Source organism: Perissodus microlepis, chromosome 11 (assembly GCF_051167445.1).
Source record: "Perissodus microlepis isolate ML-2025 ecotype Zambia chromosome 11, ASM5116744v1, whole genome shotgun sequence".
NCBI lineage: Eukaryota > Metazoa > Chordata > Actinopteri > Cichliformes > Cichlidae > Perissodus > Perissodus microlepis.
This window is the reverse complement of record NC_140471.1, coordinates 18,391,617-18,415,072: the sequence shown is the minus strand read 5'-3', so window position 1 is coordinate 18,415,072 and position 23,456 is coordinate 18,391,617. Positions and strand designations below refer to the sequence as shown.

The window sequence follows — 23,456 nt, the reverse complement described above, 5'->3', positions numbered from 1 at the left end:
TGACACACCACTCCAGGTATATTAGTCTGGAATGTTTAATCAAGAAAACTGGGAACAACCAATGACGGTAAATAGACCAGAAGAGAGATGATCATTGTGGTTAAAATTTGTCGGAAAGCTTTAAAAGCTTGTTTATTTTTTCCAACAGTTTATTCTTTGTCAAAGTTTAGCGAAAAGGCTTAAAAAACCCTCATATTTCCCAACAGCAGCAGTTTTGCATCACTCCTCATTTGCTCTTGCTTGCCCTTTGTTGTATAAGCGATGAGTATACATGGGATTTAGCTTTAGCTGGTCTTTCTCAGCATAAACTAGCTGATTTGTCCATTTTATCCAAAAATGTTCTGCAGTGAAGCCTCTTGATTATTATCAGTATTGTGAACAAAGGTCAGTGTAAGCAATCCAGGTCTTCAGTCTGACACAGGGCATAACTTCAGTCAGGGTAGTAAAGCAAAAGTGGATTATTTGGCATTTGGAGCGTAGAAAAAAGAAAAAAAAAGGAGGTTGGTTTTTTGGGGGGCAGAGGGAGAGATAGTGGAGGGGAAAAGGAGGAGAGATAGTAGCGTAGCAACATAAGAAGGATGCTCTGCTCGTCTATGGCTCCGGGCTTCAGCCCAGTTTGCAAAGTAAATAATTCCCGCTATCAGCTTTGCTCATAAGATTCCAGGGCAGAGAGGTCAGCCTTATTTGGATCTCGTCTCCTTCAAATCCAAAAAGCACCATGCTACAAGAGGAAAAAAGCTCTCCTCCTCTCAGGCTCTACAATGATAAGGAAGCATATAAAATGTATTATCACTGCGTCAGATAAATTATGAATATTCACAGCTGTAAAAAAAAGAAAAAGAAAAGAAAGTGACTGGGGAAAAAACAATATTGGATTGTATTTTATGGTTTTTATAGTAAACATTAAATGTGTCCAACTGTGGCTGTAGGCTTTTGCTCAAAGCTGGACTGTGTTGATAATAGTGGTAGTGCACAGATACACTGGTAGCTTGAAGGTAGAAACCTCTAAGCATGCTGGCAGACTCAAGCATATCACTGCAGCATTATCTGAGGAAGAAGTAAAGTAGTGCTATGGGCTAAATGATAAGGTAGAGATAAAGCAGTGGAATAAGTTTACTTAAAGTGCTGCTTCTCAGGAGCAACAACTCTCTTCACTTTACAGAAGTCTAGATGTCTAGTGCCTCCCCCAGACTATTGTAATTTTGCTGAAAACGGCTGATAGACTTTGGACAAGGCAGCACTCAGACTCAGTCATTGTGATACGCTGCCAAATTAGAAATAAAGGGAAAAAAATAGCCCTCCACTACCAAGTATATGATATGAATAATCCCTACATGTTGAGCCATAACCACTGAGTTTGATCATTTACCATTAGCTGCTCTAAGTCAGATCTGAAGGCAGTTGGGACCACAATCACCAAGAACACCATTGGTAACACACTTATTATGCTTATTACGACCCAAAGAACAGCATCCCTACAGTCAACCACAGAGGTTGAAACCTTTGCTTTAGTGCTGTTTTTCCCCTAAGGATCCAGGGTGACTTCATCGCATTGAGGTTCCTGTGGACTGAAGATGGAAAGAAAATCTGTGGAGGGAACTGAAACTTTGAGTTGCCAAGCAGCAGCCAAGAAACCTAAAGGACTTAGAGATTTTCTGTAAAGAAGACCAGCCCCAAATCCCTCCTGAGGTGTGTTCAAACCTGGTGATCAACTACAAGAAACATATCATTGCAGTGCTTGGCAGTAAGGGTTTCTCCACCAAGTACCTAGCCATGTTTTGCTCGGGGATCAAATACGTATCTCAGTGGCATACAAATCAATTTCTAACTTTTTATGTAATGAATTTTTTTTTCTGGATTTCTCTCCATTAAAATCAAACTACAATAAAAATTACATACTGTTAATTTCTTTGAAAGATTCATTATTATAACTCTCTACAGAGATAGGCTTACACACACACATGAAACAAAAATAGCGATTCAGTACTTGTGCTGATGAGCTGGATGTCTAGCTTGTCTTCCCCAAGTGAGTTGCGTGCAGTGCAGCTAAAGACAGCGTAGTCCAAAACTGCGCTCACGTTTACCACTCGAACTGTGCTGGTGTGAAAGGAGCCTTCCCTCATTATCATCTCCTCATACCTGTAGCATGAACGTACGCACACAAACACAACCAGAGAAACACAATAGATCCTTAGCATACGGAAGCACATTTTGCATTTTAATGTTACTCAGCTTGACACAAAAAAGTGTTGAACAGGTAAAAAATATCAAAAGCACTAAATCTGGATTTAGCAATGACATATGAAGAAATTGCAAAATAGTGTAGCATATAATATTTGACTTGAAGTTATTTTTATTATACAAATTTAGCACAAGCATAAACAATTAACATATTCAATTCTCCAACCTGGGATTTTCAAAATCCATGAGTACACCACTTTTTTCCCAAGAGAAGTCGACACGAGGAACGCCCTCTGCCTGGCACACAATTTCAGCTGTGCTAGTGCCATCCCCTCTGCTTGCTACCTTTCTCCATTGGGGACCTTTACGAAGCTCTGGTTTAACTATATATGACAAGATGGGCATAGAAGATTATTCTTGCAGATACCACACAGCGAGGAAATGGAAATGTTTTATCGCCTTCTCACAGTGAAAACCGAATACAAAACTCACATTGCACAACCAACCGTATATGTGCACTGGCAGGGGGTTCTATGCCATTATTGGCTAGGCACTTGTAACTACCAGCGTGAGCCCGAGTCACATTATAGATGGTCAGAAGGCCTGATTCGTCTTCCTGGGTTTCCTCGCCCATCTCCACCTCCTCCTCTCCCTGTCAAAGATAGAGTGAGGCAGGATAAGAAGACGACAGCCGCTATCCCTCAGCACACATCTGCCTCCCCTACCTGTCTAGATGGATGAGAGCTAGACAGGTAGATTGTGAGGAAGAGCTGAGCCGGAAACCATCAGGGCCTGGGGTCTGGATGGGAAGGGCACTCAATGGAACAAGCTCTGAGAACAGAGAAGAATAATGCCAAAGGCTAGAGAGACACAGGAAAAGAGAGAAGGAGGGGCCATGCAGGTTGAAAGTGACACGCACACACGACTGCCAGGGGGTGGGTTAAGACTGGTCGGCATCGGTAGATACAGAGACCACGCCACATTGACGAATGTGCCCTTTAGTCACGCAGCAGTAATGAAAGCTATTTTTCTGGATTTGGGCTGAGCGTGGAGCAGGAAGAGGTGGGGTGGAAGGATAGTTAGAGCCAGTGAAATATGGTGCATCTGGGCATTTGCAAAGGCCAGTAAAAAAATGGCAAGAAAGGAAGCCAGATAAAAGGAAGGTCATTTAGGGGATGACTGCTTCTGTGTACGTTTTTTTATATATGTGGCTCTCACCAGCCATTTCCAAGAGAACATGCCAGCTATAATCGGGTTCGCATCTGCCACACATATCAGATCTGCTGTTTCCCCCAGGTTCACGAACACCGGCTCTTTCTCTGCTTTGACACTTGGAGCATCTGAGGGTAAGAAAAAAGGGATAAGGTTACGGCAGGAGCAATGTCAACCAGGGACAAATCATTTGGCAAACCATTAAACAGGCTTGCTGCATTGCTGTAATTACTCTTACACCAGTTTGCCTTTGAAAATATTCATAAACCCATTATAATTGGCCACTGTGCTTTGGATACAATGTCATTAACTTCTTTAGGTGATAACCAAGAACAAGAATTGAAAACACAGGGGTCGCAGAGGAGACCAAGCAAAGTCTCAACTCCAGTACTTAACTATCAGGCTTGAGTTCATTCTCTGTATGGTCATTAGTCAAAAAAATAAAACAAGAGAAAAGCATCAGAAAGGAAAAAAAAATAATCCAAAAATACTAATGAAGCACACTTACTTAAAACAAGCTCTGTCAACAAGGCAGAAACAGGTAAAGGTCATACACACACACAAAACAATAAAAACTCATTGGAAAGTTGACAGCGAGACAATAAAGAGCATAAAGGCAGTCTGGCTACCATATAAATAGGGAAGTGATTGGCTAAAGGGAAAAGGGGACACAAAAAAAAAATAATAAATCAAATATGGACATGAGTTAAGCAAATGGAATAACTAAATAAGTAAAACAAGAAAGAGAAAGGAAGAAACACAGTAAGAGCATCTGTTCTTCCTATAGATGTGTCTGTACAGACATCTGGTCATGTGACCTATGAAGGTGTGATAGTGATGAAACAAACAAGAGGAGTAGGGTAACCTGGTGACCCTCCAGTTTGCCATTTTTATACACTATATCTTCATTCTACATATACGCTATATCTTCTTCCTCACTGCATGACTCCACCTCTTTTCTTTGTTCGCCTCTGCCTCACAAGCTTTTCATACATCCCATGGGTGCCGTGTACTTGCAACAATAAAGCCATTAGTGCCTACTTGTCTAAACCTATGTTCACTCTCGAGGAACAGTGATGGGAAACGCTAGCAAGACACAGACCTCTGGGTTTGTGGAATCCACCCATGTTGGTCTCCTAACCAAGAACGACACCAATAAGTGGCTTACACCGCCACACATAAAAGCTACTACAGTTCTCCATACATAATGAATATCTACAACTGTCAAGCCCAGTCAGATCAAGATGGCAGAATCCATTAGGCATGTACCATGGGCTTTAGTAAATCAGGCAGACCTACATTTTCCACATTCCTATTATTAAATCATCAGTATCGGGGCAGAGGGCCTAGAGCTTGAGGCTGGGCCTGGGGCAGCAGTGGAGGTGGATGGCCTTGCATGGAGGTCTAATGAATGAGGTACGTTTGGCGGGGAGGAACTAGAAGTCAGAGTTGTTGTCAGCATGTGTGGATGCACACTGTCAAGTTCAAAAGCAGTCATACTGTTCCGATTCAAATTCAATTTACAAAACAGGCAAGAGAAATTCTGCTGGTTCTCTATTTAAAGAAGGAAACCTATTCAATAAAGAGTTACCATCTCAATCATTTTTTAAAAATCTCCTTTGCCATTGTAGTTGGCTTCTTGGGGCACTTTCATTAACTTCTATAAAATGTTTGCTCCCTTTCAAAAGGTATAGGAGCAACAGAACAACATCAGAAAGTGTGTGCAAATCTAAAGATTCACACGAGCTCGTCCATTTCCTGTGTGCAGGGTCTTACACTGAACGTCCAGCGTGATGGAGATTTCGTTTGCGCCTTCATCGTTTTCACACTTGACGGTGTAAACTCCGGCATCGTTCCTTGACACATTCCTGATCTCCAGTGAGTGGTCATCTAACCAGTGATAGCGGTAATCTTCCTCTACCAAAACACACACAGACACACGCACACACAAAAAGCAATGGTAAATTAAGTATTCATTACATGCTCATCAACTGAATGTCCTCTGGCCACTGGTCTCTAAGTGACGTCTAATTCTGCATTATTGATTGGCCTGGCCGGATTCTCACATCAAGCCAACAATAGACTGTGAGAGAGAGACACCTTCTTTTCCACAGCGCTTAAAATGTAATAGGTGGATTTCTGCATTTAAAATACAGTCATTTTATAGTGCTGTTGTATAATGGAGCTAACAGAAAAAGAGAGTGGGTGCAGCAGGGCCCTGGTGACACTGGCCAGGAGGAGAAGCCAGGTTTAGAACTGTTGTGTTGTATTCAGGGAGACAGCAATCCTCATTTAGACTGCATACATTAGAGCAGTAATGAGAATCACATTTGGCAGGGTCCCATGTTGGCTAACCTGCCATGTTTTATTCAGACCCTGAATGGCAGAGCTGAGTGCTTACTTGCTGGCTCAGCTCAACTAGGACCTGGTTTATAGAGCCATCACACAACCCTAGATCACCTTTGACCAGCTTCACCCTGCGGTGCAGCCAAATGCAGGAGACCTCCTCTGGGTTAGCTGAGACCAGCAGTGGGATGACTGCCATGTCATCCTCAAGCACCTGTACCTCTGTTGGCTGGTCTGGGCTGAATTCTGGTGGGTCTGACAGACAAGCAGCACAAAAAAATAAAATAAAATAAAATACAGCTACAGTGAATTGGATTCATACTAAGCAAATAGATCAGTGGCAAGGATATAAAGTCAGTGCCACAGAAACACCAAGAGTGAGCACAAAGACACACAAAACATGTTGGACGTGAAAGCACGAAGAGACACTAATGAGAGTCAAACAAGTAGAAATTCGACATCCCACCAATAATTCCAAATCTTACTAACGTCACACACTTAGAGGACGGGGGAGTAAGGCAGCACAGGAGGAAGAGGGACAGGCATTAAAACAACGAGTGACAGTACTGTTGTCCAACGGCAGCTCTGCACAAACACACAGTGACATTCCTTCATGCTCATACACAGCACCAAGCTTTGAAACAGTGGCTGGCTGCTGCCTGTGAAATGGCATCAAAGACAAACATGGCCATGCAGCAAAGCAAATGCACAATTAGGACACACTGCCACAGAGCTCAACAGACCCACAACTCACAACAAAGGTTTCCGGTAAACAAAAAAAAATTATATTGAACACATTGAACACACATTCTGCAAAGTCACATCAGCAAACCACTTTTTGATCCACGTCATTAATGATCATCGTTGTGCATCATTTAAGAATGATGCAACCCAAATCTCTCAGTCAATGACAGGAAAGAATGAGAAAAAAGAGAGAGAGACGTGAGCAAACAATTCACCTTCTACTTACAAAGCACATTGAGCTTATAGTACGTGTTGGTCCCCTCTGCCAAAACATGGCTGTAGGCCTGGCAGATGACCTTCTGGTTGTGATGCTGTGAAGTCAGATTCAGAGACAGAGAACTGTGCACTGAAATGCCACCAAACTCAGCATCCCTGGGTTCCTTCTCGACTCCCTGCAACCTACGACACAATTGCCAACCAGTAAATCCAATTAATAAAGGACTTCAAGTGCACCAAACAGTTATCGTTTCTCCTCATTTAATAGGATAAACATCAATCATTCAGACTCATTCTGACAGTGAATTGGGGATGTGATTTTACATAAGAGCTTTTTCTGTTATGTCCCCTTTAGCCTACTGACTAGGCAAACCTTAATGGGCCCAAGATCCAGGAGACGTTTGCCATCGGACTGCTGCTTCCAGCCTGGCACTCCAGGATTAGCGCCTCACCCTGACGAAGTACCTCTTGTTGGGCTGTGATCTTCATACTTACTGGTGTAACTGGAGAACCACAGAGTAAACACGAAAATTCAATTTTGACTCATTGATTATTTCAAGATGAAGGATATAAAATGCAGCAAATCAAATCTGCTGTGAAATTCATTTATCTGATATAATGCTTTTCTCTCGGCTAAGTTAGACTGGGAGAAAGTTCAAGTCTTAAAGCTCCAGTCTTACTCACAGTGAACCCTGAGCTTGGTGTATGCAGAGATGGTTTTCTTTGCTTTATTCGTGGCGTCACAGCGGTAGCTGGCCATGTTGTCACTTGCTGTCAGGACCACGACCAGTTCTCGAGCTACACCCATATCAAACGAGGTCTGCTGCAGTGCACCAGTCACTGCCGTTCCATCCTAAATCACAAAGAAAGATTGTAGATCTCTGTGTTTAGGCTCGACAAACACCACGACACAAATATACAGTCAGGCATGCTCTTACGGCAGTGCATTCTCACCTTGAACCAAGCCAAAGTTGCTTTCGGATTTCCCCCAGTGGCGAAACAGACCATATGGACCGTGCTTCCAGAACGTAAGGGGACATCTTCAGGTGGAGCATTGATCCAGACTTTTTGAGGGGGGTCTGTTGATTGTAATTTTTTATGATCAGTTCCTTTGGTTTTTTTTTAATATGTTAAGTAGACCTGTTTTTCATATTGTATTAAGGGACTGGTCTCTTTAAAAGAGCTGAAGTTGATATCAATTATACAAATATCAGTTCAAAGATTTCTGCGAAAGACTTTTCCTGGAACTGTGGGTGGGACAGGGTGGCAGTAAACCTCCTGAAATATCATAGGCCCCCACTGGTGCTTTTCTCCAAACTCTGTTATCTAATCAATTGGCAGAAATTGGCTGTTTGTTTTCCCCCTCCTGGGAAAAACAAACAGTTGTCCTCAAATCATTGCAAACACAATAATATAACATTAAATTATACAAGAAAATGCAATGAAAAGACTTCTGCTAATTATAGACACTCAAAAGATTGTGTCCCTCCTTCATTTCCCTCACTGTGGATTGGTCCACTACGCATCCCTGAAAACCCCAGACACATTAGGCTTCCATATTAGGCTTCCATATTAGTGTCTGCAGAGCAATCTCTTTAAGTGTGTCAGTGGTGGCTGGCCTCCAGTAAGTAGGTACTTTGCAATGGTTAATTTAATACCAAGGATGTGTTGGCTGTTTTTTTCAACTGAAAATAAAAAAAAGACACATTTAATGTATAACTGTAACTACTCTACTTTTTCTTGGGTTTATTACCTTGTGCAGACTGTATATAAAAGATCCACGCTGTCACCCATTGTTCATGGAAGTCCTGTTTTAAAACCTTAGTTTGAGAATTTTGTCTCAAACTAGACATCACAAAGGAGAAACTGGGGACACGGCGTGGTTGCAGCGTGTCAATCACAATGTAGCCCCACTCAAAAGCATATACTGCCTTATCCTATATTTTACTTATCTTATAAACAAAATGTCAATAAGACTTGGAATGAGAAATTGAGACCATGAATTTATTATAATAATGTTTTTACTGATATAATAGGTGAGCATCAGGATATTCCATATAAGTTTATTTAACATCTGACTTCTTTTTGCAATTAAACCTGTAAACGATGTCAGTTTTTTCTATCTATAGGATCCATTGGCATATTGTTACCAATAATATACCAATAAGGTATGGCTTTGGAAGCTTACTTGCAATTTAAATATCTCTTTAAATATTTTGCTGTTTAGTTTGTTACATATGCTTGATGAGTATTTATGAAACTTCATTAAGTCAAGATGTGGATTTTCATATTAACCTCTAATATATCTTTATATGTTTATGATTAACTTACCCAGTGTAATTAGACCCTAATCACATTCTTGTTACTAACTAGGTCAGCTAAAGCAGCACAGACAAGAAAAAAAACCCTTCTGATCATATTTTCAGTGCAACAAAACATCAAATAAGCGGAGAGACACCACACCTAGTGCTCCGATTACCACTGTGACCACCGTCACCTTCACCGTCCACATCTTCTCGAGCTCTTCTTTGAGCCCTTGGTATTTCTCGAGCTTCTCGTGTTCCTTCTTCCTGATGTTGCTGTCATTCAGAACCGCTACATCGATCACTACGGCCATCTTCTCATGTTTGTCTACCACCACTATGTCTGGTTGGTTAGCCACCACCATTTTGTCCGTCTGTATCTGGAAGTCCCACAGGATCTTAGCTCGGTCATTCTCCATCACCCTTGGGGGCATCTCCCATTTTGACCCCGGGACTTCCAGCTTATACTCAGCACAGATGTTCCTGTACACTATGCCGGCCACTTGGTTATGGCGTTCCATGTATGCCTTGCCTGCTAGCATCTTACACCCTGCTGTTATGTGCTGGATTGTCTCTGGAGCATCTTTACACAGCCTGCACCTGGGGTCCTGCCTGGTGTGTTAGACCCCAGCCTCTATGGATCTTGTGCTCAGTGCTTGTTCCTGTGCTGCCATGATTAGTGCTTCTGTGCTATCTTTCAGTCCAGCTTTGTCCAGCCACTGGTAGGATTTCTGGATATCAGCCACCTCCTCTATCTGCCGGTGGTACATACCGTGCAGGGGCCTGTCCTTCCATGATGCTTCCTCGCCTTCCTCTACTTTCTTGGGTTTCTGCTAACTGAGGTATTCATTGAGCACGCTGTCAGTTGGGGCCATCTTTGTGATGTATTCGTGGATGTTCCTTGTCTCATCCTGGATTGTGGCCTCACAGCCTCACCCCTGGACTTGGGGTGAAACCCTCCATGCATGGTAAGGAGCTTTCTTGTCTTGATGTCAGTGGCTTCTATCTCCTCCTTTGGCCAGCCTATTACCCCAGCAGGGTACCTGATCACGGGCAGGGCGTAGGTGTTGATAGCCCGGATCTTGTTCTTACCGTTCAGCTGACTTCTCAGGACTTGCCTGACCCTCCGCAGGTACTTGGTGGTTGCAGCTTTCCTAGCGGCCTCTTCATGGTTCCCATTCGCCTGCGGGATCCCCAGGTACTTGTAACTGTCCTCTATGTCTGCAATGTTGCCTTCTGGTAGTTTGATCCCCTCCGTTCTGACTACCTTCCCTCTCTTTGTTACCATCCGACTATACTTCTCTAGCCCGAACGACATTCCGATGGCATTGCTGTATATCCTGGTGGTTTGGATCAGTGAATCGATGTCTCGTTCACTCTTGGCATACAGCTTGATGTCATCCGTGTACTGGAGGTGGCTGACAACTGCTCCATTCCGTAGTCGGTATCCGTAGCCAGTCTTGTCAATTATCTCACTGAGGGGGTTATGGCATATGCAGAACAACAGTGGGGACAGAGCATCTCCTTGGTAGATCCCGCACTTGATGGTGACTTGTACTATGGGCTTGAGGTTGGCCTCCAGTATTGTCCGCCACGTCCCTATTGAGTTCCTGATGAAGGCTCTCATGGTCCTGTTGATCTTATATAGTTCTAGGCATTCCAGGATCCAGGTGTGGGGCATTGAGTCATAGGCCTTCTTGTAATCAATCCAGGCAGTGCACAGGTTGGTCAGTCTGGTCCTGCAGTCTCGGCTGACTGCTTGGTCTGCCAGTAGCTGGTGTTTTGCACCTCTGGTATTCTTGCCCATCCCTTTCTGTGCGCCACTCTTGTATTGACCCATGTGCCTGTTCATCTTAGCCGATATGATGCCTGACAGGCGCTTCCACGTGGTGCTGAGGCAGGTTATTGGTCGGTAGTTGGAGGGGACCGGTCCCTTCTGGGGGTCCTTTAGGATCAGGACTGTCCGGCCTTCGGTTAGCCATTCCGGGTGTCTCTCGTCAACTAGCAGCTGGTTCATTTGTGCTGCCAGGCGCTCGTGGAGTGCAGTCAGCTTCTTCAGCCAGTAGGCGTGAACCATGTCAGGGCCTGGTGCTGTCCAACTCTTCATACTGGAGACCCTTTCTTGGATATCTGCCACTGTGATGGTTACTGGAGGTCACTGTGGTCTGCCCTCAGATCCACTAGCCACTGAGCATTGCCGTTATGGGTTGCGTCCTTCTCCCATATGCTCTTCCAGTATTGTTCTGCCTCCAGCCTTGGTGGTGCTGTTCTCATATTGTTCCCCTGCCACTGAAAGTACACCTTGGCTGGTTCTGTGGAGAACAGCTGGTTTATTCTCTTGCCTTCTATCTCTCTGGTGTACCTCCTCAAGCGGCTGGCCAAGGCTGTGAGTCGTTGCTTGGCAGTTTCCAAGGCCTCAGGTATGGACAGCTTCCTGTACTTCTTAGGCACGTTCCTCATCACGCCTTTCTGCAACTCCGATAGTTGGCTAACCTCCCTCTGTGCTACCTTGATCTTAGCCTCTAGCCTCCTTCTCCATGGAGGGTACTGCCCCTTGTGGCTGTTCAACTTGTAGCCATCTCACTGATCACTGCTGCCGTATTGTAGATCAGCTTGTTAGTGTCGGTAATCGTGGCTGTAGGTATCGTCCGTAGTGCTGCATTAACATCATCTAGCAGACCTTCTGAGGTCTTGGCCTGTCTTGGCCTTCTTGGCCTGTCGATACCTTGCAGCTGCCTCCAGAGTCCCACAGGCTAACCAAGGCCGATAGGACTCCTTCTTCAGCCTGGTGGCTCCCTTCACCTCTGGTGTCCACCATTTGGTTCGGGGATTACCACCACGGCAGGCACCAACCACCTTGGGGCTGCAATGGAGATGCTGAACATGGTCCATTCGGACTCAATGTCCCCAGTCTCCCTCGGAATGCTGTTGAAGCTCTGCCGGAGGTGTGCGTTGAGGATTTCGCAGACTGGGGCCTCTGCTAGATGTTCCCAGCACACCCTCACTACACGTTTAGGTGCACAATGCTATTGTGAAAATTGTTTTGTTTACTGGACTGTACAGTTTCATTAACCCTTCAGAACAATGCTGGAATCAAAGTTTTATTCTTCATGAAGTTTTCTTGTGGCAATTATGTACACTAATATCAAAGGAATTCAAGAAACCACGCTTACTTAGAAAACTTAAAGTCACTTACAGTAGACACTGAGTTCATCGCTCTGGGTTTTGGAGAAATGTGTTCCCTTGTTAAAAGCCTCACAGGTGAGCTTCAGCCCGTGCTCCTCCCTGGAGACCCGATGGGTCATGTTGGACATGGTTGTCATCCCACCGTTGTCTCCCTGCAGACACAAAGAACACATAACAGTTTTGGGGGACAGACAGTCTTGGTCTGGCATCCTTACTTAGTTTTATGTGTTTGAGCGTGTGTGTGTGTGTGTGTGTGTGTGTGTGTGTGTGTGTGTGTGTGTGTGTGTGTGTGTGTGTGTGTGTGTGTGTGTGTTGGGGGGGGGGGGGGGGGGGGGGGTGTCTGTGAGAAAAACAACCCTCGCTGGTTTGCCTTGGCGAATACAGATGGCAAATTAGCCACTGTAATGACTGATGTTGTGCATGGTCTGTGATAAATAAGTATATTCATCTGACTCGCCGGCTTTGCACACTGTTATAAATTGAAGCAAGTGTCATTTTGCACCTGCCTGATAGTGGTCATGCCTTTGCAGCACATCTGGTTATTAAAGCTATTATTGTGGTAATTACTGTAAAAGCCACAGTCAGAAAGACTAACAAAGACACTGGACAGGAGCGTCAGTCTTCATTCGCCTCACACTGTGTCGCATGCATTAAAGCTCACATACGGCACACTGAGTGCCTTGTGTAAGATCAAATGAAAATGCTGCTACCAGATGAATAAAGAGCTTGTTTAATAATACTCATCTTCTGTGTCAGCTTTTATTCACTTTGATCTTATTAGCATACACAAAAGAGGAGAAGAGCAGCAGAATACTCTTTTTGGAATCGGATGATTCATTTGCAAAGCTGCAGCAGGCCTATTCAGAGACAGCTCATGGTCATACTGTTTTCTTTCATCTATAACGGTTCACATGAGGTCACATTGCATATTGAGGATTCTTTTAATGCAATAGGAGGCATTTTTATAGTTTTTTTGTTGATACCCTGAAGGCAAGCTTGACTGAAAGGAAATGTTTTTGTACATTAGCTTCCATGCCTTTTGCCTATCTATTCATAAAAAAATATATATATATACATATATATATATATATATATATATATATATATACATATACATATACACAAACATAACCTTTTTCAGTATTCTGTTTAAATCGACCAGGATGTTAACTAGTCATAGGACTGCGTGGATGAATTTCAGTGTTGTGCAAATTGCGTCCCATGTAGTCCCACCTCCTCCATAGCAACAGAAGTGTTGTTGAGCTCCTTGTAGCCCAGCCACCAGCGGATGTCGACGGGGGGATTGCTGGAGGTGGTGTAGCAGCTGAGATTCAACTCTTGCCCCTCAATTGCTGTTAACGAACCCGACAGCGTCAGCTCAGCAGGCTCAACTGATGTACACGCACACATGCATGGGAAAACATACAAAGACAAGTCAGTGAAAATATCATCCCGTGAATAGTACATTCAACAGCTACATATTCTGATCACAGAGCCAGCGCAACTATTTTTGGATGTGAAACACAGAGCTGTATCAAGGGTGAGAGGGAAAAAAATCACTTTGAGTGGCAACTTGTTTTCTCTGGGGGTTTTCATTGTGGTTTCTAAAGTCTGCTTCGTTTTAACCAGAGGGGTAGACAGGGTACAATAGCTGCAGGCAAAGTGATGCAGTCGTATAAAGCCTTCCGGGGAATACAAAGCCTTGGGACCGAGCTGGCAGGCTTCTAGTAGGAGGGGTCATGCATGTAAATCTTTTGTGTATTTATGTCTGTTCCACATGTGACACCGTGTGGAATGCATCTGCCTAATCCACACACACACACATCGACCGCTGAAATTCTTGCAGGTGCTGTATGGTGAAGGAGGCATATTCATATTTCACCAGTGAGTCTTGCTCCGTGCCCTCCAGCTTCTGCCAGCGCCTAGAGCATTGTCAGGCAGTCAGCGGTTCATTTTCACCATCTCTGAATGGATGACTGGGAGGGCATGGCACCACAGCCTGCTGGGGGTTTTGGTAAATGGAGGAGCGCTGGTGCAATTTAAACCACATTTACATAGCACGAGCAAGCGGAAGGGCCGCTCCTAATCATATTTACATAAAATCGGTGCATCAATCAGACAGCATTTAAAGCTCTCCACATTGTGTGGCTCTGTAGTGAAAATCAGGCTATTGTTAGACTCAATGCACCAAGGCTGATAAATATTAATTTCGTATTTGTTCTATTGTTGCTGAAACAAACATTTTATATTCAGAGAGAAAAGTATAATCTCTTAACTATGGGCGTTACTGTTTCAAAGTGTCGCCGTTAGTGCCTCAGGACTGCGCGTTGAAGCAATTCAGCTAAATTTATGTAACAGCTACGAAAGAGCATACAGTGGTACTAATCTGGAGGCAATTGGAAATATGGGCTGCAGCCATAGAAACCATTAGTTTCATTAATGATATTAACTTTACAATATTTACTGGGACAGCAAAAAGATTGGGCTTGGAGGAAAGATGTATTATACTCCTCTGCAATGTGTCCATATTATTAATAACCTGCAATCACTCAGTCCTGTCTGGGCTTTGTTTTTTTACCAGAGTGTGCATGTGTGTTCCAGCACTGCGCAGTGTATTAAAAGTTATTTTCACTCACAGAGAACTGTTATTTTGCGGCTGACAGAAAGAGGAGATCGGGACACCGGATTGGAGCTTTCACAGCACAGCTCTGCCTGGTTGTCAGCGGGGGTGATCTTCAGTTTGAGTATGCTGCTGGACTTCTGAGCAACAACGTCCTCCTCCCAAGTCATAGACAGAACTTCTCCGTTCTGACAGACGGATGAACACATGAAACTCAAAAAGGCAACAGAATGTTTGAGTAGTTGCAAGCTCCCATATGGCGCAGGCAGCGAAGAACAGAAGCTACAAAGAATGGGATACTTATGCTGCGAGTTTTTTAACAGGAATGGCTCATTTTGCCAGCGTGACAGTGTGTTACAAAGCTTCCTTAACAGATGGCGCAGGAGATTTACCTTGGTCCAGTGGAGAGTGGCAAGGGGGTTTCCACCATATGACACACACTCCAACACAAGCGTTCTTTCTGCTTTGACTTCGTTCCTCTCCAGACCCAGAATAACTGGAGGCTGAGGTGCGACTGTCAAGAAAGGGGGATGGGGGTGGGGGGGTGACAAGAAGAAATGGCACAGAGGATGAGCACGAGAAAAAGAGGAAGAGGTGAGAGAAGAAAAGAGGTGTAGTAACTCAGAGAAACAGAACCATGGTGTGGCCAATAGGACAGTATAAAAAAAAAAAAAGAAAAAGAGAAGAAAAAAAAGAAACTGCAGTGCGATGAGAAGACTCTTGGCAATTGAACAGGAAGCATCCCTATTTGTTGAGACAGGGCCAATAAATTGGTCATTCAGCATGACTGTGGGATAAGAGGTCCGGATCTGATGAAAGCATTAAGTATTAAGGGAGCAGTGAGCTGGATCTAGTCCATAAAGCAAAATAACAGATGTTCAAACAGTAATAAGGCAACGTGAAATATGAATAAATTACAGCCTCCTCGAATAAAATATATGCAGTAAAATAAATTAGAAGAGGATGGGCCTTTGTTATTGCTGCAATCAGTTTCAGAGAGCAGACTGCAGACCCTGGGCCAGCATGACAAATTGCCACCTTGCTAACAATCTAGCTGGCTGAAAATGGCCACCGCGCTGGCTTTGATGGGCTAGCATACTGAGTAAGACTGCGGCGGTGGTCCCAAGTTCTGCAACATTAGCACTTTAGCAGAGAGCCCATACTGCTTAATGCAGAGAAGAGAGACAGGGAGGAAGGGAGGAGCGCTCGCAGTTACTGGTGAATGATAAAACAGCAACTATGGTGTCTAGTGTGTTTCAGTTTTCAGTTTTATTTGTCATATGAAAGTTAGCACAGGGTCAACATCGCAATGAAACGTATTTGACGAGCAGAAGGAAAGCATAGGGACAGCATTAAGGTGTGTAGTCAGCCTGTGGATAATACCGCAGCTGAGCTGGAGGGAACACTCACTGCTGAAAGTATCAGCAGCCCTCCTCCACTTTAATCAACAGCATGATTTAGTCCCGGGACAAGCAGGTGGGTACACTCTAAGGCCTCAACAATCCATTACTTCAGCTGATCAACAGGGTAGAAAACACCAAACCCACACTGTAGTAAACAACAGCGGCAGTAGAGCACTGGTTGTTTATTCAGCAACAACAGCTTTCATTGTTTCTTTGCCAAACGCAATGGCAAAGACATCCCGCGTGTCGGGTAACTTTCATGTGCAGCAATGGATTTATTATATTATGTTGCGTGGTTTTTATAAAAACATGAAAGAAAAGGCAACAGAAACTGGCTTAGTTTCCTTCCTCGGTGGATTCTAAATTTAATTTGAGCTGATGAGCACAAAAGTTGCTGGGCTACTTTTGTAAGATTTATTATTATTAAATGTGGTGTCCTGAGCTTTCCATATTAGAAATATATTATTGTTAAAAAAAAAAATTCTCTAGCACAATTCTTGCTCGTGTAATTCATCTAATAATTAGTTTATGTGCCTTGGTTAACGCTGGGGCAATAACCAAGCGTGTAAATAATTCCAGATTACTAAACACATCCAAACCCACAGAAATTTAATTGCAGGCTGCTTTATTAGCCACAGCCAAAACTGTAGAAAACAACTGCTTACTGCTTTGGTCACATCAACCTCTTCCCTCTGTCCAGCACAGGCTGCCTTGAGAGTTGGATGTTCACAAGGTTGCCCCAGCTGAATGTTGTTTTGAAGTATGTGTGACTTTGCCTTCAGCTTAAATGTTTTTCCTTGCGCCACTAACACAGACTGAGTGCACAATGCCAGATACCCAAGGGCCCCCCTCGGGTTCTGTTCCTGTGTGGTAGAGTGTGTGTGTGTGTTTTATATAAAATGAGGGTGTTGGCCATCAGTTTAAAGACAGGTTGAGACACTCACAGTACACATTCATAGCCATTGTGGTCTCCACAGGCTTGAGGAGGGTGGGGTTCATGGCGTGACAGGCCAACTCCCTCCCATTGTCAGAACTCAGAGCAGTGACCCTTTAAGAGGTAACAGAAGGACAGAAGAAATGACAATAACAAACTATTACTGAAAGATATAAAGCTGTAAAAAAAAAAAATCCCATCATCCCAAAAGATATTCAAATGCATTTCATAAAAAAAAAAAAAATTGACACATCGATGTAAATACAGTCCAGTGTAAGGTCACAATCAAATGCCTTTTCAAGGGTTGCAAGGATCTGGGGATGTTTTTAGGCTTTAGGAAGTCTGGTGAGATAAACAAAGTGACAAGTATCATGTAATATATTTATCCATGAGGAATGAGTTAGACACATGACTTGTATCTGACTCCGAGTCAGGAGACCAGGTTTTAGGGAAGGTGCAAATGACAAACAGCACTGAAGGCCACTTTTTTTAGGTACAGCTGTGCAGCTGCTTGCTAACACAAATGTCTAACCAGCCAATCACATAGCAGCAACTCATTGCATTTAGCCATGTAGCCATGGCCCAGATGAAATGCTGAAGTTCAAAACAAGCATCAGAATGGGGATGAAAGTTCATTTAAGTGAATGTGGCATGTTTGTTGGTGCCAGATGGGCTGGTTTGAGTATTTCAGAAACTGCTTATCTGCTTGGATTTTCCCCACACAGCCATCTCTAGGGTTTCCAGAGAATGTCCAAAAACGAGACAATATCCAGCGAGGCGGCAATTCTCTGAGTGAAAATGACTTGTTGATGTCAGAGGTCAGAGAATGGCCAGACTGCTTCAAGCTGCTAGGAAGGCAACAGTAGCTCAAAAAATCCATTGTTACAACCAAGCAATGCAGAAGAGCATCTCTTAACATGCAACACTTCACAAAGGCTCAACAGAATTGCAAAAGAGAGAATTTAGATCTGATGAGTCTCAATTTCTGCTGTGACACTCAGATGTTAGGGCCAGAATTTTGTGGAAAAAGCATAAAAGCATGAATCCATGCTGCCTTGTAGCAACAGCTCAGGCGGGGATATTTTCTTGGCAGAATTTGGATTCTTTAATACCAACTAAACATTGTTTAAACAACATCGCCTTTCTCAGTTTTGTTGCATGTCCATCCTTTTATGACCACAGTGTACCCATCTTCTGATGGCTGCTACCAGCAGGATATTCTCAAATAATCTTAAATTGGATTCTTGAACATTGGACAGTGAGTTCAGTGCACTCAAATGGCCTCCACAGTCATCAGATTTCAATCAGATGGAGCACCTTTGGCATATGTGGAACATCCAGATCAGACAACAAATCTGCAGCAACTGTGATGCTATCACGCCACTATGGACCAAAGTCTCAGAGGAAGGTTTCTAGCACCTTGTGGCATCTGTACCACAAAGTTCTGAGGGGAAAAATGGATCCAACCCATTAGTAGCAAGGTGTACCCAACAAAGATGGGTGTAAATAAAAGCATAAACTAATTTGCTATTTACATCAATGCATCAATATTGTTTCGCAACTTCTCCCGCTTAATTTTGAGGTATATTTACACTCGTTGCAATCTACGATATCTCAGAATGATTGCTGACTTGCAATGATGTTTGCAGGGCAAACACTGATGATAATGATGTAGGCAGAAACACGAACACAGCAATATAAAACCTCCCTTCTCACCTTTAATTCAGCAGTACCTGTCTCATAATTTCTGGTGAGTAAAGCTCAGTATCCTCTCTATCCTTTAGCATAAGTTGAAGACTTTACAACCCTCACTAATGACACATTTTTACGAGGCACAATTCTCTTCACAAACTCACACAATTTCAGAAGAGAATCAAAGTAGAAAACACTTTTGCAAAGATTTTTTCACCGAGTGACAAATCTGTTACATACGCGTACAAATTGCTCACTGAGCAGCTGGTTTAGCTTTCTTTTTTCTTTCCGTATAATTTGATTTTAATAGTTGCAATGATAAAGTGCCTGTCTTTGTCTGTGAGTGTACTGTGAACACCAGTAAAAGCATAAATCTTAGAAGTCATGAGGTGAATAATGGGGTAGGAAAAACACAAAGTTCTGGCAGAAATGTGTTGTTATTTTTCTCTAGTCTTTGAGTTTTGTGGAAAAAAAGGATAATTTTAACAGTTATTTGCAAAATAAGATAACCAGTATCTGTAACTGGTTAAATGATAAATGTAGTGGAATATTAGATGTGTTAAATAAAACAAAAAAACAGATGGTTTAAGCTAATATGTAAGTACCCCAACTCTGTTTTAGGCTGTGTGTGTTGTCAGGAGCCATGGGAATAAAAGCAAAGCACTTTGCAATGTACTTAGAAACACAGTGAATTTATTCTGAGTCTAGTTTACTCTCTCTGTTTACGTCTTCTATATCAAACTACAGTTCAGTGACAACTGTAACCATCACATATTGCCCACTGCTGTGTATGCTCAGTGTGAATATGTGGAAGAAGCATCAATATTGCTTAAGACCTCGGCTTCTCTGCTTGAGAGTTAAACAACATCGCAGCTCCTCAGTACCAATGTTATCTGAAGATATGACAAGAGGTTATTATCTTTGACATAGAGGAGATATGCAGGATTAAAGTAATCTATGGCCCCGCTTAATGTATGGGCACCAGGCGAACCAGCAAGGACTGGATTTGTCTCACTGCTGGAATGTAATTTTGTGCATTTGACAGAAGCTAATTCAACTCCACAGTGCCAAGAAGCAGTTTGTGTGTGTGCAGAAATTCATTGTACTCACTAAGACAGAAGGCGAGAATAAGAGCACGGTGAAAACAAGGGAAACAAGAAACATAGACAGACTTGGGGAGATTGAGCAGGTTGGTGAGGAGAATGAGTCTGGCAGGCAGCTGAACACATACGTTACTTCAGCATGCGCGTTCAGAAGCTTATCCTTTGAGCCAGACGTGGAGAAAGACTCTGCACCTGTCAGCTCAACTCCATCTAAAAGACACAATGGGGGGAAGGCGCACAAAAAAGGAAGAATACTGTGTGTAAATTTGTTCATGCGAAACACAAACACCAGTGTTATTCTCATGCAGAATTGCAAATACTGGACTATGGTGCATATGTGTGCGCGACTGTCATGCAGAAATCATGCGTACGTGGTCTAAAAATATGAAACTATGAAATTATATGTTAGACCTACAGCACAACCCCGCAGACAAATTCACACCGCTGGAACAAAGGGAACATCTCTCGCTCGGTTTCAGCACGATACAGAGTAATAGGTGTGACAGAAGAAGAAGAGGTAAAAACAAAGCGATGGCAATATCGTAGATGCTTTTGTAAACAACAAGGAACCTGCAATAAATTGACTCTACATGAAACTGTGAAACAAACATCTGGAAATTCAAATGTTCAGGCTATTTCCTCCCACACAGAGTCTCCTCCTTTCAACTCTGCAATTTAAAAAAACCAAAACAAAACTAAGAACAAAACAAGAAGCCTTTAGTGGACTCGAATTTTATTCTGTGTTTTCTTGTTAAAATATTCAGGTTGAGGCCTATACGCATGGCAGACTGTAGAATATCAAAAAGGCGGCTGGCCCTTCCTTCCAGCTTGTCAGCCTGACCATCAAGATAAAAATCTAATGGAGCACAAAGCATGACTCACCTTTATAAAGTGTGATTTCTGCCAAAGGCTTTGCGTCAGGGGCAACGCAGGTGACGGTGTACTTCTTCCCGGCTTCCCAAGGTGTTGACATGTCCATGTCAAAGTACGGCTTGGACGGAGGGACTGAAAGAGAGAAAACAGCTCAAGTTTCCAACTTAACATCAGCACCTAAAAAACTATAGATTACGCTGATTTCTAGCCATTGCTCTAAGCTTTATGCAGTGATATGATAATAGGATTGTAATATCTGGGACTGACTGGAGTGTCACACTGTCAGTTTTTGAATGATTTAGGTTTGATGTTCGGCTGCGTTTGAATACAAATTGTGGACAAGAAGAGAATATAAAGATGAAACGGTGATGAAACCAATCCAGTGCTAATCTATCATAGCAAACACCAAACACTTCTCCACTCAGATCACCCCCAAGCTAAATATGTGCTTTCTGGACTGATCAAAGCAGTCTTCACTTCTCCACTGTTCTCTACAATCCTTTTATCTGACCATAAATAGAGATTCCAGGAAAAAAAAAGGAAAAAACACATAGCTTTTAACACAAGGGACCGAAAAAATTTGGGCAGTAAATTGAGAAATCTGTCACCAACTAATTATGAAAGAGATTCTTTGCAGATCTGTTAGCCCCTCCTTACCAAGAGCATCAGTTAAATTAAGCACGCACTAGCCTACAGATAACTGGCCATCTATTGTGCTGGCTTTTAGTGTGTGGGTGAGCTTGTAGAATTAGAAACTATGGTTACTGTGAAGGTTGTTTTCTTTCATCAGAGATCAAGTGCAAAGGCTGCCTGAGTTAACAGACAGAATAGAGAGTTGGTAAGTACAGGAAGGAGATGTGGCTGTAAAGGGAGATGAAAGACTGGCAGAGGAGAAAAGAGATACTGCAAGAATGAAATGTGACTATAAGACGGGCTGTGGAGGATTAGGCGGAGCAGGGAGATAGCTGCCACTCAGTCCAGAGATAAACCCCACTGCCAATGTATGGCTCAACAGCTGGACCACAAGCAACCAAACCAGCCAGCCATTCAACATCTACCTCTACGTCCAGTTGACTCGTGGCCACTAGGAGGAGCTGTTGCTGTGTGCAGAGTCACCTCTTCGCTCTAGTCTGCTATTCAGACAGATGAGATGTGGCTGCAGCTTCAAACTGATTTAAAAGAAGCAATTGAATCTGTGTGGACTGTGATGGGTTACCCAGAGCACTGCAGAGGCGCGCACAGCAATAATGAGATGCATTTGTTTGTTTTCCCCTCCCTCTTCCCAGAGAAGATGACTGGGCCATGCATCTATTGACAGCCCCTGTACTCTCAATCTACTCAGGCCCACACAATTCACACAGGCGCATCACTTGTTGTGCTCGAGGGGTGTCTGGCAGCCTAACAAATCCTAAAATAAGAATAATGATATGTTCACAAATGAGGCAGGCAGGTATCTAATTTTTTCCTCGCTCGCTCATGCTGGCCTGTTCCTCTTATCTCTCGTTCACTCCATCATCCCCCTCTAGCAGCCCGAGCCCACCTCCCTCCACCCACACTATCTTTCTTGACCACTGCAGTTAAACTGCAGAAGTGCAGAGGAAGGTGTGTTCCAGCTTGGACTGGGACTTACAGCCGCCATCCATCACATCCCCTCAGAAAAGCCATGTGAGGGAATAAGCCCAGTCAAGCTAAACCTGCACCAATGCACATTTGTACAATTGCGATAGAACATGTGGACAACAATAAAACACACATCCGGCTCAATTACTAGACACGCACTCAGAGCAAAGAACAGACAGCAACCATGCTGTTTTCTTAATTAACTCTTTCTGCCCTTTCTTTGTATACTTCTAAGTGGGATTTTTTTAAATCCTTCCTCTTTCCGTCTGCTTTTCTGCTTCTGTTTCTCTTGTTAAGGTACATATATGAACACAGATAGGCAAGGACTTGATCCTGCAGTTCAGATGTGAAACGCTGAGCTGAAATATTCGATTTATTAGACAAATACGGACGGATGAATGGATAAAGCAGATAAGAACCAGATTAGCAGACACACATCAATATGCATAAGCAGCTCTTTGCACCTATCCTTCTTTCTCATTCACATACAGATGCACATGCTCTCTTTTCTCCATTGCACACAAGCACCCAAAGATAAACTCAAGTCTACAGTGAATGCAGATTTGCACGCACAAACACTCCGACACAGGCGAGTGAATGTGCAGACAAGCTACATTCATCTCATTTCACTCTAAAAACAGGCACCAGTGTCTGCATGGTCTAACATGTGATACTAACCTGATTCTCCGAAAGATATTGGAAAAGGCCCAGAGGATAGAAAGTCTCTAAAAAGCTTATGCTGAATAGGATAGATAATAATGGAGCTCTGACTTCTTAACACCAGAAAGACACAACTCATCAGTTTCATCTTTGGATGATAAATCTTGTCGAAAACCATATTTTCACAGTATGTGTGCAAGAATGTTTTTTTTCCTTCTATATTGTACTGTGCGAAAGTCTTGAGCCACCCCCTCATTTCTCTTTATTTTGCTTTCAATTTGCTTTTTTGTCTTGAGCAATAGTTCTCCAGGATTTCTGAATGGCTTTCAAAGGTTTTCTTTGGACACTGGCTATTTTTAAACT

General features: G+C 43.1%; 1 protein-coding gene across 3 annotated transcripts in view; it reads right to left on the bottom strand.

Moving 5' to 3' along the window:
- Window positions 1-23,456, bottom strand: part of nphs1 (NPHS1 adhesion molecule, nephrin) — a 40,329-nt gene that overhangs the window by 4,377 nt on the left and 12,496 nt on the right. For 2 of the 3 annotated variants that reach the window (XM_084944865.1, XM_084944863.1), the window contains exons 4-20: window positions 20,823-20,945; window positions 20,069-20,150; window positions 17,156-17,259; window positions 15,201-15,322; window positions 14,825-14,996; window positions 13,422-13,579; window positions 12,199-12,340; window positions 7,654-7,778; window positions 7,384-7,552; window positions 7,073-7,202; window positions 6,710-6,882; window positions 5,854-5,994; window positions 5,170-5,310; window positions 3,400-3,521; window positions 2,674-2,833; window positions 2,408-2,564; window positions 1,988-2,139 (exon numbers count right to left, since the gene is read on the bottom strand). In XM_084944865.1, the coding sequence (XP_084800991.1) occupies window positions 1,988-2,139; window positions 2,408-2,564; window positions 2,674-2,833; window positions 3,400-3,521; window positions 5,170-5,310; window positions 5,854-5,994; window positions 6,710-6,882; window positions 7,073-7,202; window positions 7,384-7,552; window positions 7,654-7,778; window positions 12,199-12,340; window positions 13,422-13,579; window positions 14,825-14,996; window positions 15,201-15,322; window positions 17,156-17,259; window positions 20,069-20,150; window positions 20,823-20,945 (2,373 nt within the window). The remainder of the gene's footprint in view (window positions 1-1,987; window positions 2,140-2,407; window positions 2,565-2,673; window positions 2,834-3,399; window positions 3,522-5,169; window positions 5,311-5,853; window positions 5,995-6,709; window positions 6,883-7,072; window positions 7,203-7,383; window positions 7,553-7,653; window positions 7,779-12,198; window positions 12,341-13,421; window positions 13,580-14,824; window positions 14,997-15,200; window positions 15,323-17,155; window positions 17,260-20,068; window positions 20,151-20,822; window positions 20,946-23,456) is intronic. The other variant, XM_084944864.1, reaches the window with a different exon arrangement.